Source organism: Gymnoscopelus microlampas, assembly GCF_963454915.1.
Source record: "Gymnoscopelus microlampas genome assembly, chromosome: 21".
Classification (NCBI taxonomy): Eukaryota; Metazoa; Chordata; class Actinopteri; order Myctophiformes; family Myctophidae; genus Gymnoscopelus; species Gymnoscopelus microlampas.
The window spans coordinates 15547772-15563975 of NC_139958.1; the positions used below are offsets into that span (position 1 = coordinate 15547772).

The window sequence follows — 16204 nt, forward strand, 5'->3', positions numbered from 1 at the left end:
TACCTACTGTACACTAGCATTGATGGATTAATGAACATATATCAATTTAAACAGGAAGTGAAAAGTAAGATAAGCAATCAAGGAAACGAGTATCTGATTCAATATTACATGCCATAATGACTTTGAATAACTAAAGAGTATAGATTATTGTAGATTATAAGAACATACATATTTTTCCTCTTTCGATATCTATTTTATTTTAACTGTGTTCACAAGTTAAATCATGTGTTTTGATTAAGTGTCCAGGTCTTTACAAATGCAATACCATACTTGTTTTCTGTTTCATGCAAGAAATTCCATTTCATTTTCCAGTTTTTCACGTTTTCATCTGTACAAAAAGAGTATGTTCTGAATTGTGTTACGTGTGATTTGACTACTGTGTTGGATTTACAAGAGGAAAACACAAAAATGTATTTAAAAAAAGAAGTAGTCTCTCATTAAGAGAGAGTCACAACAGAAGCAAGCTTTAAGCTGCTTTATTTTTAGAGATTGCACTGACGTCACGTCGACCACCTGGTGAGGTGCGAGTGTTGCCTGCACCCGCCATTACACAAAAAACACTGTATCCATTCATTATCACAGTCAAGACTCATCTGCATACTGTATACACATGCATGCATACACACCTATGCACCTCTGTATGCGCACACTTAAAGGCAGTGGTGTAAAGTAACTAAGTACATTTACTCAAGTACTCATTTTGAGGTACTTTTACTTTACCCGCGTATTTCCAATTGTCTATACTTTTACTTCTACTTCACTACATCTCTGAGGCAAATATTGTACTTTTTACTCCAGTGCAATTATTTGAAAACTGTAGTCACTAGTTACTTTGCAGATATAAATGATTACATTATAAAACATACGTTAACCACTTAAGCCCTATTTTCTACCTATTTTCAAAAATGTTTGTACTTTTACTTTTGGTACTTTAAGTACATTTTGATATCAATACTTTTGTACTTTTACTCAAGTAAATTTTTAATTCCGGACTTTTACTTGTAACAGAGTACTTATACATTGCAGTATTGATACTTTTACTTAAGTAAAACATTTGAGTACTTTTCCCACCACTGCTTAAAGGCACGTGCGCAGTGTGTGCCATGAGCAGCAGGAATAAACTGGGCAGTTTTCTATGAAGCCCATGTTTTTAATGCATTGTAAAGATACTTAGAATGCTTTATGATGTGCTTATAACATTGTATAATTGTAGTTATAAGCATTCATAAATATTCATAATGCTCTGTATAACAATCATAACACGTAAAGCATTTTATAATAACTTATATGGTCAATAATACTTCTCAATTGCTGTCACTCACAGATATGTTTTTCTAGGATCATAGTGGATTATAATTGTAGTACTTAACCCTTTAAGGCCGGGAAGGGAACGCATGTGTGTCATTTTAAGATTTCTTTGGCTATTCAAAAATAGCAGATCTCATAGAGCTTGTAGATCTGCTATTTTTAGAAAAATCTTGAAAATTTGTGCAAATCATTTTTAACTCAAATCTTTGCTTCTGGGGGTCCCTGGAACAAAATACCTTTAGATGGGAGGGGGTCCGCGGACAAATACATATTATTTTGGGGGTCCTTGACATGAAAAAAGTTTGAAAACCATTGAAAATATAGCAACATAAGTAAAAAAATAAATAAAAAAACTTTAGAAAAAAACAAACTGTTTTTCTAACTGATTTAGAAGACATTTGTAAAATCCCCAGAAGCAAAGATTTGAGTTAAAAACTTTCGCTTTAAAAAAGTATATATATATAAATTACCCAATGTACCAATTATAGTGACATTATAACAGGGATTTTATTTATTTTATTATAAAAGTATTACAATGCATTACAACCATGTAAGAAATTATAATAGAATTATAATACACCATGATCCTGGTGAAAAAATAAAAGTCTGTGAGTGTCCAGCAATTGAACTATTAGGATCCTTGACTTTATGGGTCATTATAACGTTATGATTATTGTTGTAAAGCGGTATGAGTATGGTGAGTGCCCGTGCCGAGCAGCCGATAGCCTTGAGTGTTGACAAGCGCGCCGTCCAAGGTGCGTACTGATGGTGTGTTTTATCAGTTATCATTTGAATCTAAATTGCACACACACACACACACACACACACACACACACACACACACAGACAAACACATATTTAGATTGATCCAAGGGTTCACATATAGGTGTAGTTGCAATATAAGGGTTCAAACCGCAACCTACCCGATTTGTATCGGTTAATCTTTACAGCCCTTATACAGTATATACACTATGGATATATAGTACTATATCATGTATAGTAATAATAATTTGAAACGTATTCAGCTTAGCTTAGCTTGAGGCGCACGCTCGCACACATGTGAAACACGCTAGCACGTACACCACAAATTATTTCAATTTCTATTATGTCAAAACCCATTTAATTTGAACTGTGTATTTGGTCATTATTTCAAGGTTTTTCCTACTATTATGCTAATTTTCATTCCTTCAAATTTGTGTTCATATAAAAATTAGATACAATTTCACATACTGAACAATAAATTAATAGAGCATTTGAATTGTATTGAAGTTTAGTTTTAGTTTTCATGGAGATATAGCTGCTTGATATTTGTTGCAAATCTGTGCCAATCTGACTTTATTCCACTAGGGACAATTTTATTGAAATAGTTACTTTAACTAGGTTGTATCAGTGAATTGATCAAATTAAAGACTACGGAATTACTTGGTAGCTTAATTGAATCCTTATGTTAATTGTAGTATTTAATTGTAGTTGCTAATTAACTTGCCAGCTTGTCCCAATGTATTCAGATATTGTAGCTGCACCACTGAAAATGTAGATCTTTCTTTTTTATTCTGTAAAACATAAAAAAGACACTTGTCTTAGTCAATTTGCTTTGGAAGCATCAATGCCACTTCAAGTCTTTTTGCAAATGTTTGTAAAAAATAACATGAATATGTCCTTCCCATCAACAGAATTTAACCCTGTCACCTTTAAAAATGCCATCACTGAATACTTGTTGTAAGTTAATAATAGTCTAATGCTCTGGTGTTAGAAGTAGTTATTAGTCACCCAAGCCTGTGGTAGTTGATGATACTATACCCACAGACTGACCTCAAACGAAGACCTGGATTTCCTGGGACGGTGACAGATTTTGTAGGAATACAGTAATTCGGGGGTGAAAAGTCCCACTGTGATTTTATAATCTCAATAGCATTGCAGTTTGTTAGGAAGCTTGCATTGAGTTTGTGATGGATTTATTGTTATTATGAGCCAGACGATGACTCTGTTACCACCTAGGCAACAATACAATAACATTGTGCATCAACTGGGAGAGTTTGTTCTAAAAGTCTGCTGTTACAGTCGACTGCGTAAATACCCTTGAAAGGAAAAAGCAGTTGCTGTCAGGTAGAAACCTCATATCTCCATATTTAAACGTTTTATGTTTTTTGTAAATTAATGCCCAACTTCATCATACAAGAGCGTTGCACAAAAGTAGTGAAAATAGCAGACCTATACACAAGCTCACAACACGCATTGCAAATGCAACGCATTGTGTGCTAGTAGATCAGGAATTTTCACTATTTTAAAATGTTTTTAATATAATAAAAAAGGGACGGTTTTGGACATACAAGGTTTGCACCTGACATCAACGTGACATTATTAACAGTACAGCATCCTAGGTTCTCAAGGCTTAGTGATTAATGGTCCGTGGCCGGAGCCTTCAGCACACTAAAACCCCACTCTGTCATCCTTACAACAGAGAAGATTGCTGTTCCACATGAAAAGGTCAACATCCAAAAATAAATATCCTCCATAAATAAACTTCAGACACCTCTCAATCAATTAAGAGGTCACAGCAGAATAGAGATAATGGACCTTTATAATGCGAGCGAGATATAGGTTCTAATAATGGCATGGCTTCTATGTGGATTTCGGGCGTCATGTGGCCGGTCTATGACATCAGTCATCTCTATATTTGGGCAAAGTTTCAGCCCAAACCAATCTTCATTTGCTTTTCCAGTATAAAAGTAAAAAAAGTTCTAAAAAGTTAAATATTTAAAAAATATATTTTTATAGAGAAGAATATAAAACATTCAAAAATCTTCCTTGACCTACCGGCAGCGTACACAAGAAAGTATCCCCAGACAGATAGACAACATAACACTATCACATTTAATCCATAGAATTTAACTTAGTTTGGCACATAAAGCCGCATAAATGGTAAATGTATAGCAATTATATTATTGTCACTGGCTTATAATAGGCTAGGAGAGGTTTCATTCTGGCATAAACAGAAGATTTCGTAAAATTAGTGTGTTCTTCTGGTTACCTGTGCTTCCCATACCAACACAGGTCAATATTTTATCATAATTTATACAAATAGATGATGACCTGCAGTGAATTTTGAATTAAAAAAGATTGTGATTATCTATATTGCTACTTTTCCATCTTGATGTCGTATGATGTTCAGGTGACTAGCAGTCCAATAAGTCGTTTACAGAATAGTATTACTAATAATCTGTGTCTAATAATGGTATGGTATGATAGAAATAGTCATTTAGTTCGGTTTGTGTTTTTGTGATGTGTTTATGAATAGTGCTTACTGTAAGTATCCCTGTGACTTGTCTTAGGTGAACTGTCCTATAGTTAAAATAATCTGTATTCTGTCCTTGAACATGTCAAAGCATTTTTGTGGTTGTTAATTAATATATAATATATACAGTGCACTCACACACACACATACACACACAAACCAATATATAGTTTTTATACTGTATATTATCCCTTGTCTCGTCATAGTTACATTACATCGATACCTGGCCGATCTGTGCTCTCATGTCACACCATCAGTGATGTGTGTTAACAAACTTCTCACTCTTCTCAGATGTCATACTTGTTATCATCATAATCACTGTCATTCAATGTTCTTTATATTGTCTATCACCACCCTTGCTTGGCTTAAAGATGCAATTTGCAGAATTGCAAAAGCACTCAAATCAATGTGAGAATCTTTGTCATGAATTGAGAGGCACAGGGGGAATGAAACTCCTCTGTGAAAATGCACAGGGCACAAATTACCTGAAATGCATTTAAATTCATTCTAGGCCAGAGAGACATAAACATTGCATGCTGAAATGCAAAAGCTTTGTAGGGACACTAGCTAATTATGATAAGTATATAGCTTGCAGATAGTATAGTAGGTTGGTAGAAACTGCATTCAAAGTTCAAAGTACATAACTGTGCACCGTAGAGAACACCTTCATAAAACTGCATCTTTAATGATGCTCTCCTGTATAATTTGTGCACCACAGCCATGTACTTACTTCTGTCGATTTCACCTCAACAGGGAAGAAGAACTCGCTGCTGCTGCAGAAGTTTCAGAAGGACTTGAACGCCGGCGTGTTCAACACCCAGGAGAACGAGATCTTGAAGCAGATCATTCGTCAGGACAGGGAGATGGTGATGATGGTAGACCGCAAGCAGTCAGTCACCGGGATGAACTCAACACCGATGTCTGGAAACTCCATCATTAACTCACCAGCCCAGCCGCCCTTCTCGAGTTCCATAGGCAACAACCAATTCCAACAGTCCTCTGTACCATTGACCTACAGTGCTTCGGCTATCGCCAACGCCTCCACCAACCGCATCCTGCCAGCCGCCGCCGCGGCTGCCGCGCAGGTACTCTACCCTGCCCCTAGCGTTTCCCACGGCAACCTCAATTCGTCCGCGACCAACCCCCAGACCCCGCTCCAACAGCAGGGGGCCATCATGTCCCCCTGCTCTTTCACGGCCGCCATGTGCAGCCCACCAGTGCAGACCCCTCTGGCTGGCCGGAGCTTCCAGTACGGCTCTCGCACCGGCTCCCAGCTGTCGCTCATCCAGCAGCCCATGCCCCAGCAGCCCATCCCCCCCACGCAGCAGCAACAGCTGCAGCAGACGCCTCCCGCTGTGTCGTCTTCGGCCGCATCTTCGGCAGCACAGCAGCAGCAACAACAACAGCAGCAGCAACAGTCACCTCAGCAGCAGCAGGTCCCCTCACCTCAGAGGGGAGACATCCACAAGAGCACACAGGCCCTCCAGTCGGGGAGCTTGAGTCGAGACGTGCGACACTTGTCAGCCTCCCAACCGTCCTTGCCACATGACACGTCCCTAGGGCCCAGAGTGCACCCGGCCTCGGGAGACTCTCTGGCCTCCATCGCGCCGCCCGTGGCGGCAGCGGCCACCGCGATCCAAGGAATAGGGGGTCTGCAAACCGGTATCCGCACCACAGTGCCCCAGCGGGTCAACTTATTCCGCCAGATGTCGTCGGGAGCTTTGCCCCCGGTGCGTTCGGCGGCGGCGGCGGCAGCAGCAGCCGCTGCGGCGGCGTCAACCACATCCCAGCACAGGGAATCCCCTGGATCTAGGAGAGATTCAGTCTTGAGCAGTACAGAGACCGAACAAGACAAAATGCGCTTTGCATCAAATTTATGATCCCATATTTTCTTCTTTTCTTTTTTTTACTTATGTGTTTCGATTACTTTTTAAAAACGGAGATTCAACAAAAGAGAAAATGAGGAACTTCAGTATTTTTTGTTTCTCTCCAGTTTTATTCTGAAAAGATAACCTCATAGATTTCCTGTACAGACAGCCCTTGTATTATATTTTAGACACATTGTCTCCCTAAACTTAAGAATGTATATTAAACAAATAAATATATAAATAAATATATATATATATGTGTAAATCCAACTAGAATATTTGGCAATGGCTATTTAAGAGCTCTAGTATAAACATGAGTCTTCCTTTCTGAAAAATATAAAGAAACATATACAATGTATGAAGGATTTTTGTTTCTTGTTCTTTTTTTTAGTTTGTTTGTTTGTTTGTTTCCTTTTTTGTTTTGTAACTGGAATGCATTGTGGATCCTGACAATGACTATTTTCTGTGTTTGTTTGTTTTTATCAGCGAGAAGAGGATGGAATATCTTCTCCTATTCAGCAGCTTTAGGCACCACTGTGGAATAACTCAACACAAAACAAATACTGTCAAAAAGCACACTCACACAATGAATCTGATCCAATTTTCTGGGAACCTAACCCTTATTTCAGTCTACACCAGGGGTCTTCAACGGGGGGTCCAGGACCCCTAGGGGGTCCTCAGAGCTACTATAGGGGGCCCGCCAAATCTTTGTGTGATAGGATTTAGTTTTTTTTACATTAACCACTTGAACCCTAGCATTCCTTTTCTGAGGGGAACATTAGCCAAAAATAGCAGATCTACAAGCTCTCAACGAGGCGTTGAGAGCTTGTAGATCGGCTATTTTTGGCAAAGAGGCTTATAGGTGTAAGAGCAGACTAAGTAAAAAAAAACTTTAATCTGAAACACAATTTTATACAATATAGAGTAGGGGGTCCCTGCTTCATCTCTTTCTTAGCTAGGGGGTCCTTGGCCTGAAAACGTTGAAGACCCCTGGTCTACACATACGTATACAGTAGCTAGGTGTTATGTTGCTCTCAGCAACAGCAATACATACTCCTATGAGCCAACATCCTCACAGCGGCTCTGACATAGACCATGACAGTGTTATGGGTCCAAAGGGAATAGAATAATTGAAATGCTGCTTTCTTTGATTCTTGTCAAGAGGGATGGAGTGTGGAGAGAAAGATAGAGAGCAAGAGAGAGAGAGAGAGAGAAAGAGATGGATGGATGGATGCTATTTTTTTTCTACTCCTAATTTCAAATGGCAGAGATTGAAGTTATGTAACGTTGCTTAAAAACTATGTGTACATTTATAATATTTATAAACTAAAGATTATCACCATTATGCAATAGACTGTGATATAAAAATTACCTATATGTGTGTTGTAAATAGTTTTGTAGATCTAGTATTTACAGATACTGTGTGGTGCATTCTCAATCATAACAAATGTCTTACTTCTGTCAGGAACCTGGATATCATCTATATGCGAAAAAAAAAAGTAAATAAGTGACAAAATGCATATGTTCCATTAGAGATAAACAAACCTTAATGCAATAGCTAGCACTACTTGATACTGAGAGATGCTTGGGCAGAGGATATTTAACCACATGAACCCATGCATCCCTATTCTGGGCATGTCATAACAGAGGAACATTTGGTGAAAATAGCTGACGTACAAGCTGACAACGCGCCGCGTTGTGACACGTTGTGAGCTTGCAGATCGGCTGTTCTCGCCGAAGACATATGGTTTAGAGGGGAGAAAGGGAAGGGGCCAAGAACAGACCCATGTGGGACCCTAGTCAACAAAGTATATAGTGTTTAAGTGGTTAAGAATCCCTCTCTGTATATTATTTATGTCCTAGACTAGCTTTTGATTTCACATCACAAGTGAACATATACTATATTTACCTACAGTGTATAACTTGATTTAAAAGTTATCTTATTGAAAGGGAGTCTAATCTATCCTCTCAAATGCCTCATTTCCTAGAGCTGTTGTGTTAGGATAGTTAAAGGGGGCGGATAATAGCTGGGTGGGCAGAGAGGCCGTCTGGTAATCAGAAGGTCACAAGCTCGACCCTCGGCGCACCTATCTACTGTATATGTCAAAGTGTCCCTGAACAAGACACTTAACCCCTGACAGCTCCTCACCGAGCGCTCATCTGAGCAAGCCATCTGATGGGTGAATGCAGAAAAGCAATTACCCCCGATCCAATACTCCTTAAAGTTCAGATAAAACTGAGCGTGCCGTGAGAAGAATGTTAAAATCATTGTCAAATGCAGGGAATGAGGCTTCACAATTTGTTTATTATACATTATTTGACATCACAATTACCATGTTATGCTCCCATGTCATTTGCTTCTCGGTTATTACAGTATTGTGACCTGTCACAATTACACTTTGGTTTACTGTTGAAGTCAGGAATCCAGTGACTCAAGTGTGTAGGGCCCATTTCTACCAAATAATGATTGTGAACCGCTGAAAAAGCAACAAAAAAAAAAACGATATGCTGGTTTGCATTAAGGTTTCTGTCTCTAGTAATTCCATCATGTGGGCTTAGATACTCTAAACTGACCTGGACTTGATTTTGAGGCAGGGGCACATGGTCCACGCAAAATATTGTGACTCTCCCATAGGAAACGACACTACCATATTTATGTTGAAAATGTCAATCAAACCAATCAATTTTTCAACATAAGAACTAAGTGGCATTTACACAATTATGATCCTACAATTGCCAAAATGTTTGATGCCTCAGTCAAAATGAAGACCACATGCTTATAAGCACATACATTGTAACGTGTGCTCAAGGTTGTCTTGTGGGCTTTTTAAACAAGTCTCATGGTAATGTATGTGACACTGTACTGTATTTTCCCCACAATCCCCCTTGATGTCTAATTAGAGTCACAATCTTTCACCTGATTTATACTTAGTTGCATGCCGGTGTCTTGCAGCGGAAATGGCCGATATTAGGGATGTCCGATATTATCGGCCTCCCGATATTATCGGCCGATATTAGCATAAAAATTGATATCGGGAAAATATCGGTATCGGTTTTTGAAAAAAAAAAAAAATTTTTTTTTTTTTTTTTTTTTTTTTTGCTTTATAAATAAGTTACAGGAGTTCTTACTGTATATGGTGTGTGTGATATGAAATTTGAGCTTACCCTAATCACAATAATCCCCGCATATATCGGTATCGGTTGATATCGGTATCGGTAATTAAGAGTTGGACAATATCGGTATATCGGTTATCGGTAAAAAAGCCAATATCGGACAACCCTAGCCGATATACAAGCTCAGCTCACTACACGTTGCAACGCGACACGTGTAGATCGGCTATTTTCGGTGTGAGACACCATGCACAACTAAGTACGAATCACCCTTTAGTGGTACCAAATGTCCCATCAGTTCACAGTGACTAAGCCCTTAGGGATACAGTTTTAAAAGATTACAGGTCTTCAATACAGATTGTGTCAATATTGTACCAACAGAGTCAAAACCACCAATGTCATGAAAGCATGCACTGTCACAAATACTTAAAGATACTGTCTCAAAATGTTGACGTTAAATGTATTGTGAGATTACGTTTTGTTCATTGTCTGTCTGCCTAGACGTTATTTGTGTGTAAACAGAAGCATTGGATTTTTCACATGGACATTCTTAAGTATTTGTGCCTAAACTATAGCCATGTTCTATCCTCTGTTATGAGTGTGAGACGGTGCACTGGCACTCCTGCGCACAGTCATCCATTAGTATATTCTGTGTGTTCTATTTTTCAATATTTTTAGAGGAAGGTGTAAGCAATGATGATGGCCAAATGTCTCACTTTATCCAATTGGAATATTTAAATATAATGTGAACTTCTAGAAACAGTTTTTTTCCCCTAACATCCTCATTTTAAGATATGTATAATATTTTATGAGGTCATGTACAGTATACAAAAACATGTACAATCTCTAGATCTGCAGTAACATCACGCTCAATGAGACATTGTAGACAATTGGAGCACCTTTATACCTTTCTTTGTAGCTAGCCACTGATGTTTGGGTTGAATATTAATGTTAAATGAAACTGGCCAAAGCAAAACATTCTATTTTTTTTCCTTTTGTTTTGAATTGCACTTTCTGATCTACTAAAAAAGGTAATAGTGATTCTTTTTGACTATAGATATGGGAATAGGTCAGCATTGGAGAGGTACCGTATACCCTAGAATATATGTTCTCCTGATCCTATAGGTCCTATAGGTTCTAAATGAGGGAGCTATTCTATTACAACAAAGAGCGCTTAATCTTGAATATGCCATAGTGTATAGGATCTAGTACACAGATGAGATGGATTGCAGCACTGTTGGTTTGTGCTGTTTTTGATACTTGCCTTCGAGGGGAGAGCTTCCCAACTATGTGCTTTTTTTTCACAATTTCAACCACGACTAGCATTCTGTAACGGGCATTATGGTAATGTACAACACGAACAAATGAGCTTACAGATTAGCAGTACTTTGGAGACTCTCAACAAACCAGCACATGATATTTGTATATTTCTTTCTCTTTGTTGTCTTGTTTTGAGGAAAGAAAAAAAAATGCAAAAAGTATGAAGAGTGCCCAGAGAAGAAGAACCAAATGTTTATTTTGGTTTGATGACCACAATAGTTGCAGGTTTCATATGTTTACTAATGCCCGATTTACGCTCCATCGTACAACGGTGCCACACGCCAAAAATAGCAGCTCGACAAGCTCACAACGCATCGCATCGCGACATGTTCTGAGCTTGTAGATCTGCTGTTTTTACCCACGTGATACCATCGTAGGACAAAGCATAAATCAGGCTGTATGACGTGTGTAGTGGAGAGGGACAGACGCTGGGGATGAGCTGCTTGCTCCTCTTAAAGCATAATTTATACTTTGTTGTATGACTGTGTTGCTTGGCGAAAATAACGGATTTTCAACAGCCTCAAAAAAGTGACACGTCGTAAGACGAAGTGTAAATTAGGCGCCCACTAACATGGTCATTGTCTCGCTCATTCATGTAGTCCATGGCTTGGGAAAAAAATAACTATCGAACTATCAGTTGGTTACTTGATACAGAAGAAAGAAAGATAAATGTAAACTTTCTTACAACAATATGCAGACAAACAGTGTTTGTCAAAAAGTTATTTTGATTTTTTTTCTTTTTTTTGTTTGTAAATAATAAACCTTTAAAATATAGAAAATAAACAACATATTGTCATTTAGCACTGGGTTTGTGTCATTTTTTTTGTGTTCCTGGGTGGGTGGATGGATGGATGGATGGACAGACAGAAAAACATTATTTTATTAGTCATAATGTAATCATAAATTAGAAATGTGCAGTTGCCCTCCCTCCATCCCTCCATCTTTCTGTTTTTTGGGATTGTGTGCCTGTATGAAAAGGCGCAGGGCAATAGGGGGAAGGGATATAATAAAGCTGTGGTTCGCAACCTTTTCAGGCCCCCCAAAAGAATCATATTTGAACTGGGGGCCCCCAAAATAATCATGTGACCTCCCACCCTGATAAGCACTTGGAATGTAGGAGTTGAGGCATTCAATTTTGTTTGACTCAGTTCCACAGATAAATATTGTGAAAATATGCTATTTTCTTATTTGACAATTTTTCCAATGTTTGACCAGTAGTTTTTTTGATTACTTTTGATGCAGTAATGGTCTTTTTTCATTTCATGTCCTCTTTTTTTTTTGGTATTAAAAAGGTCTTAAAAGTCCATAAATTGTCACTTCACTGTCATCTGGGAATTATTATTATTATTATTATTATTATTATTATAGCCTAAAGTTCAATTTATAGTCCAGATGTTGCTTACATCGTGGACTATAATGATCCAGTAGCAGACCTCTGCATATGTCCACGTGAAGCTCGATGTTTGTGGCCATGCAACGCGTGTACCTAGCCATTAACTGTTCTGTTTGATGTACATCAGAATGGTGTCTTGCTAAGTATGCTCTCAGATTCGTTGTGTTCCCAGAGTAGGCTATACTGACTTTAGCATGGCACATTTTGCAAATGGCATGACTCCTTAGTGCTTTCTTTATTGTGGAAGCTAAAATGTGGAACCTAAAATGAACCCACACTTCTGCTCTGTACACTACAGGAGCCAGTCTAATTCTTTCTGATTCAACCATCGCTGATAGCATTAATCATTTTCATTGCACGATAAAAGCGATGTGAAAATGACAAAGAAATTGTTGCGGAGGAACTCCCCCAACAGTGTCGCGTTGGGACAATCTCTCTCCACACTGTAGGCCGGTGACCCGAAGACAAAAAAAAGAGGTCTACTGCCTCCCTTGTGGATCTCAGACTTCAAGTGGCCAGTCTATGACATCAGTCATCTATCGTCTTGCTAAACTAATGGCCTACGTCATTTTTTAAACGTTTTTCAGGAAAAATAAAAAAATGATCCAAAACAAAACTATAGGCTATTTCTTAATCATTTCACCCAAAACATTTATAAAAAATATATGCGTGCATGTGTTTCCGTTCCGTCCTTCCCCTGCATATCAATAACAGTCTGACCAATTGACTTGAAACTTGCCATTGTGTATCGCAGAGGGCCTGAGGGAGAGATGTGCCGAGTCGGAAGTCAGTCGGATCAGCAGAACTGACAATGTGGCAGTGGATCTCCACAGATGGAGATCCCTCCACAGATGGAGATCCCTCCACAGATGGAGATCCCTGAAGAATGTACAGAAATCTTTGTGTCTATCTTGAGAACCCAACGACCGATCAACTTCAAATTCACCACGCCATATTGCAGTGGGCTCAAGCGAGCGTGGTACCTGGTGTGAATTCAATAGGACCAGCGGTTGTCCAGAACTTACGTGCCGGCAATGTCATAGTGTCTGCCTGTCTGTGTCCCTTTTATGCCCAGAGCTTGCCACATTGCCTGACTATAATGTGGGAGCCCAAGCAGAGCATGGCCTTGAGGGGCAGAAGGATGACCTAGACCAGCTTCAAGAGGGTCACTGGCTTCACAACCGCAGAGGAACTGAACTCCTGCATGGTGGATAGGACAGCTGAAGGAAGATAACTTGTTTCCTGGCCCATGATGTCACTACTAACCAACTACCCCTCATGAAGAAAAGATTTTCCTAGGGCTCAATTCCCTAGGTGGCATAGTTGGCTACATTACATAAGCATGCAGCTGAAGATCCCTCTTTTGTTCTTGAAGTTGGTAGTCATGGCTGCCAGTTCCCACCTGATGTCATGTGGGAGTTCAAAACACTCCAGACCGTACTGAATATATGCTAGCTTGCATAATGTCTTCAGACTAGGACGTAAATCTAAGATGTACAGATCGTCTACATGAACGATGGATATGAATCCTCCAAAGAGTATGATACGATCTCCCACCATGCAACAGCACATCCTAGATGTCCATGAGCAGTCCGGGCTTTTCCCCTTGGGCTCAAGCTTCTTCCAGGAGAGGGTCTCTGGATTGAATTTCCACAGGTCATTGAGAATCATGTCCTCGTCCTTCAGCATGTTGTCGCCACCAAATATGTACAGCTCTCCATTGTAGGTGAAGGCTGAATGACCCTCGCGTCCTTCTGGAAGAAGCTGCTGTGAACAATGTGCACCCAGCCAGAAGTTGGTCTCTGTGTCAAACACGCTGATATCGTTGTTGTAGTTGATCTCGGTCGCTCGGCCCCCAAATACAAACATCTTTGTTCCAATGATGGTGGCAGAGTGACGGAATAAAACAGGCGCCGAAGTGCCTCTGGTGTCAATCACAGACCAGACCATCGTGGTGGTGTCCAACTGGTAGATGTCATTGGTGCATGCGGTCAGCTTGTTGAATCCTCCGAAGATAAACATGACCTTCCCCAAGACACAAGCTGAGTGGTTGCGCCTCGACACAGGAACAGTCCCGGAAACCTTTGGCTTGGACCATCTGTGGGTGTCGACATCAAATGCGTAAAGCACGTTGCAGTACCCCCTGCTCTTTAAACCTCCCCAGATGTAGATATTCCTTATCAGCACAGCTGTGTGGCCCCTTCGCACAGAGGGAACCTCATGGGGATGTTCTCTGTTTCCAACTTTCACTGGGGGCAACTTCAACCACTGTAAAGACACCGTGTTGAAGACATGGACCTCAATGTCGTTCTTGTGGGTCCTATCGTTACATGACCCTCCAAAGGAGTACACCCTGTGCTCAACTGCCACACCTGCATGATGGATTAGCTTTGGTCCCTTCAGGTGCACTGTCCAGCTGCACATTTGACACAATTTACAATTAGAATGGATGCTTTAAAATTGCTCTGTAAACAAATGCCGGTGTTGTGTACATTACCACTTATATTGATACAGCGGCACAAACATCATGCAAAGCTTAGCCAATCCGCTAAGCCGCTGGTTTGGGCCAGCGTTCCTCTGACGTCACGCTTATATCACCATGACATAACCATATTAGGAGTTCCCAATGCAACTACGCCCAAATATGGAGTGTGTTGTCAACCTCAATGAGTCGTCATGGCATCAGGCCACACAAATCAGTCAGCTCCATATATGGGCACAAAATGGGGCATGCCCATATTGGCTATGGGCATATACTGATGGCATTAGGGATCTCCATATGAGCATAAAAGGGACAAGGACTGACAGATACAGAGATCTCCATATATGGGCATATATTGATGACATCAGGGATAGCCATACATGGGCATAAAAAGGACCCTTCTATCTGTGGCACCACAAAATGGCCGCCACTGCTATGCCCTATTATAGGCCTAATATTTACATTGCACTTGGTAGGTGCATGAGTGCATATATCAAGAACACGTAGCGATGTGCACAGCACTGGATAGCAGCACTTCCAGTGCCAGTTCGTGTTCTATAATCCAGTGTTGGAGCACATAGAGTCACTCCCTTACAGTATATGCTTAACGGTCTGACTGATACAACATATTTATTTAAAACATGACCTGGAGATGGAACATGACTGCATGTACTGTAGTTAAACATGTCTCTGTCAATTCAGCAAAGGATTTTAGCCACCTGAGATTAGATTATGACATTCAGTGTTATCATTTAAAATGTTCATTTCGTTTTCCATTACCCAAGTTCATTAGTGCAACAGAACGTCAACGTACCAGTCTGAATTGTTTTGATTATAAGGGCCTTTGAATTGTTGATTGTGCCCCTAGACTCTAGGGCCTAGAGTTTTAATATGTTAATTAGTCCATTCATTCTGCTCATTACGCCTACTAATAATATAATTAAATAGTGTTGCAGCAATTTTACCACCTCACTGGAAGGTTAATGAATGTGCAACATTCTCGGTTTGGAATCTGCTAACTGCAAGTCCACTTAGGTTGAAGAGCGCATCGCTGCATGCCTAGCCGTCATCTCACGGTGGCTGTCTTCTCACCACCTCAAGCTCAACGCATATAAGACAGTCCTCTTCCTCTCAGGTAAGTCCCATGCAGGATCTCACTATTTCCATTACATAGACAACTCTTCTGTTCCAGCTGCCAAGAGCCTGGCTGTTGTCCTGTCTTTGTTGTCCTGCTCACGGTTGTGAGCTTGTAGATAAGCTATATTCTTCACTCATTTTGCACGACACTGTTGTACAATGAAATGTAAAATACGGCTTAAGTAGTTAATCAGGTTAGTTCATCGATTTAGTCAATCATGAAAATTCAACTATATATATTTTTTTTCGAGTCGATTTGTTTATGTACGTATAACAAAATTTGAAAAAAT

General features: G+C 39.8%; 1 protein-coding gene across 1 annotated transcript in view; it reads left to right on the top strand.

The window, feature by feature from the left end:
- hcn1 (hyperpolarization activated cyclic nucleotide-gated potassium channel 1) overlaps positions 1 to 6483 on the top strand; it is a gene marked incomplete at both ends in the record, with an annotated part of 103730 nt that extends 97247 nt beyond the window's left edge. Inside the window, one exon of the mRNA XM_084046604.1 lies at positions 5357 to 6483. Within this exon, the coding sequence (XP_083902730.1) occupies positions 5357 to 6483 (1127 nt within the window). The remainder of the gene's footprint in view (positions 1 to 5356) is intronic.
- Between the last annotated feature and the right edge of the window lie 9721 nt (positions 6484 to 16204).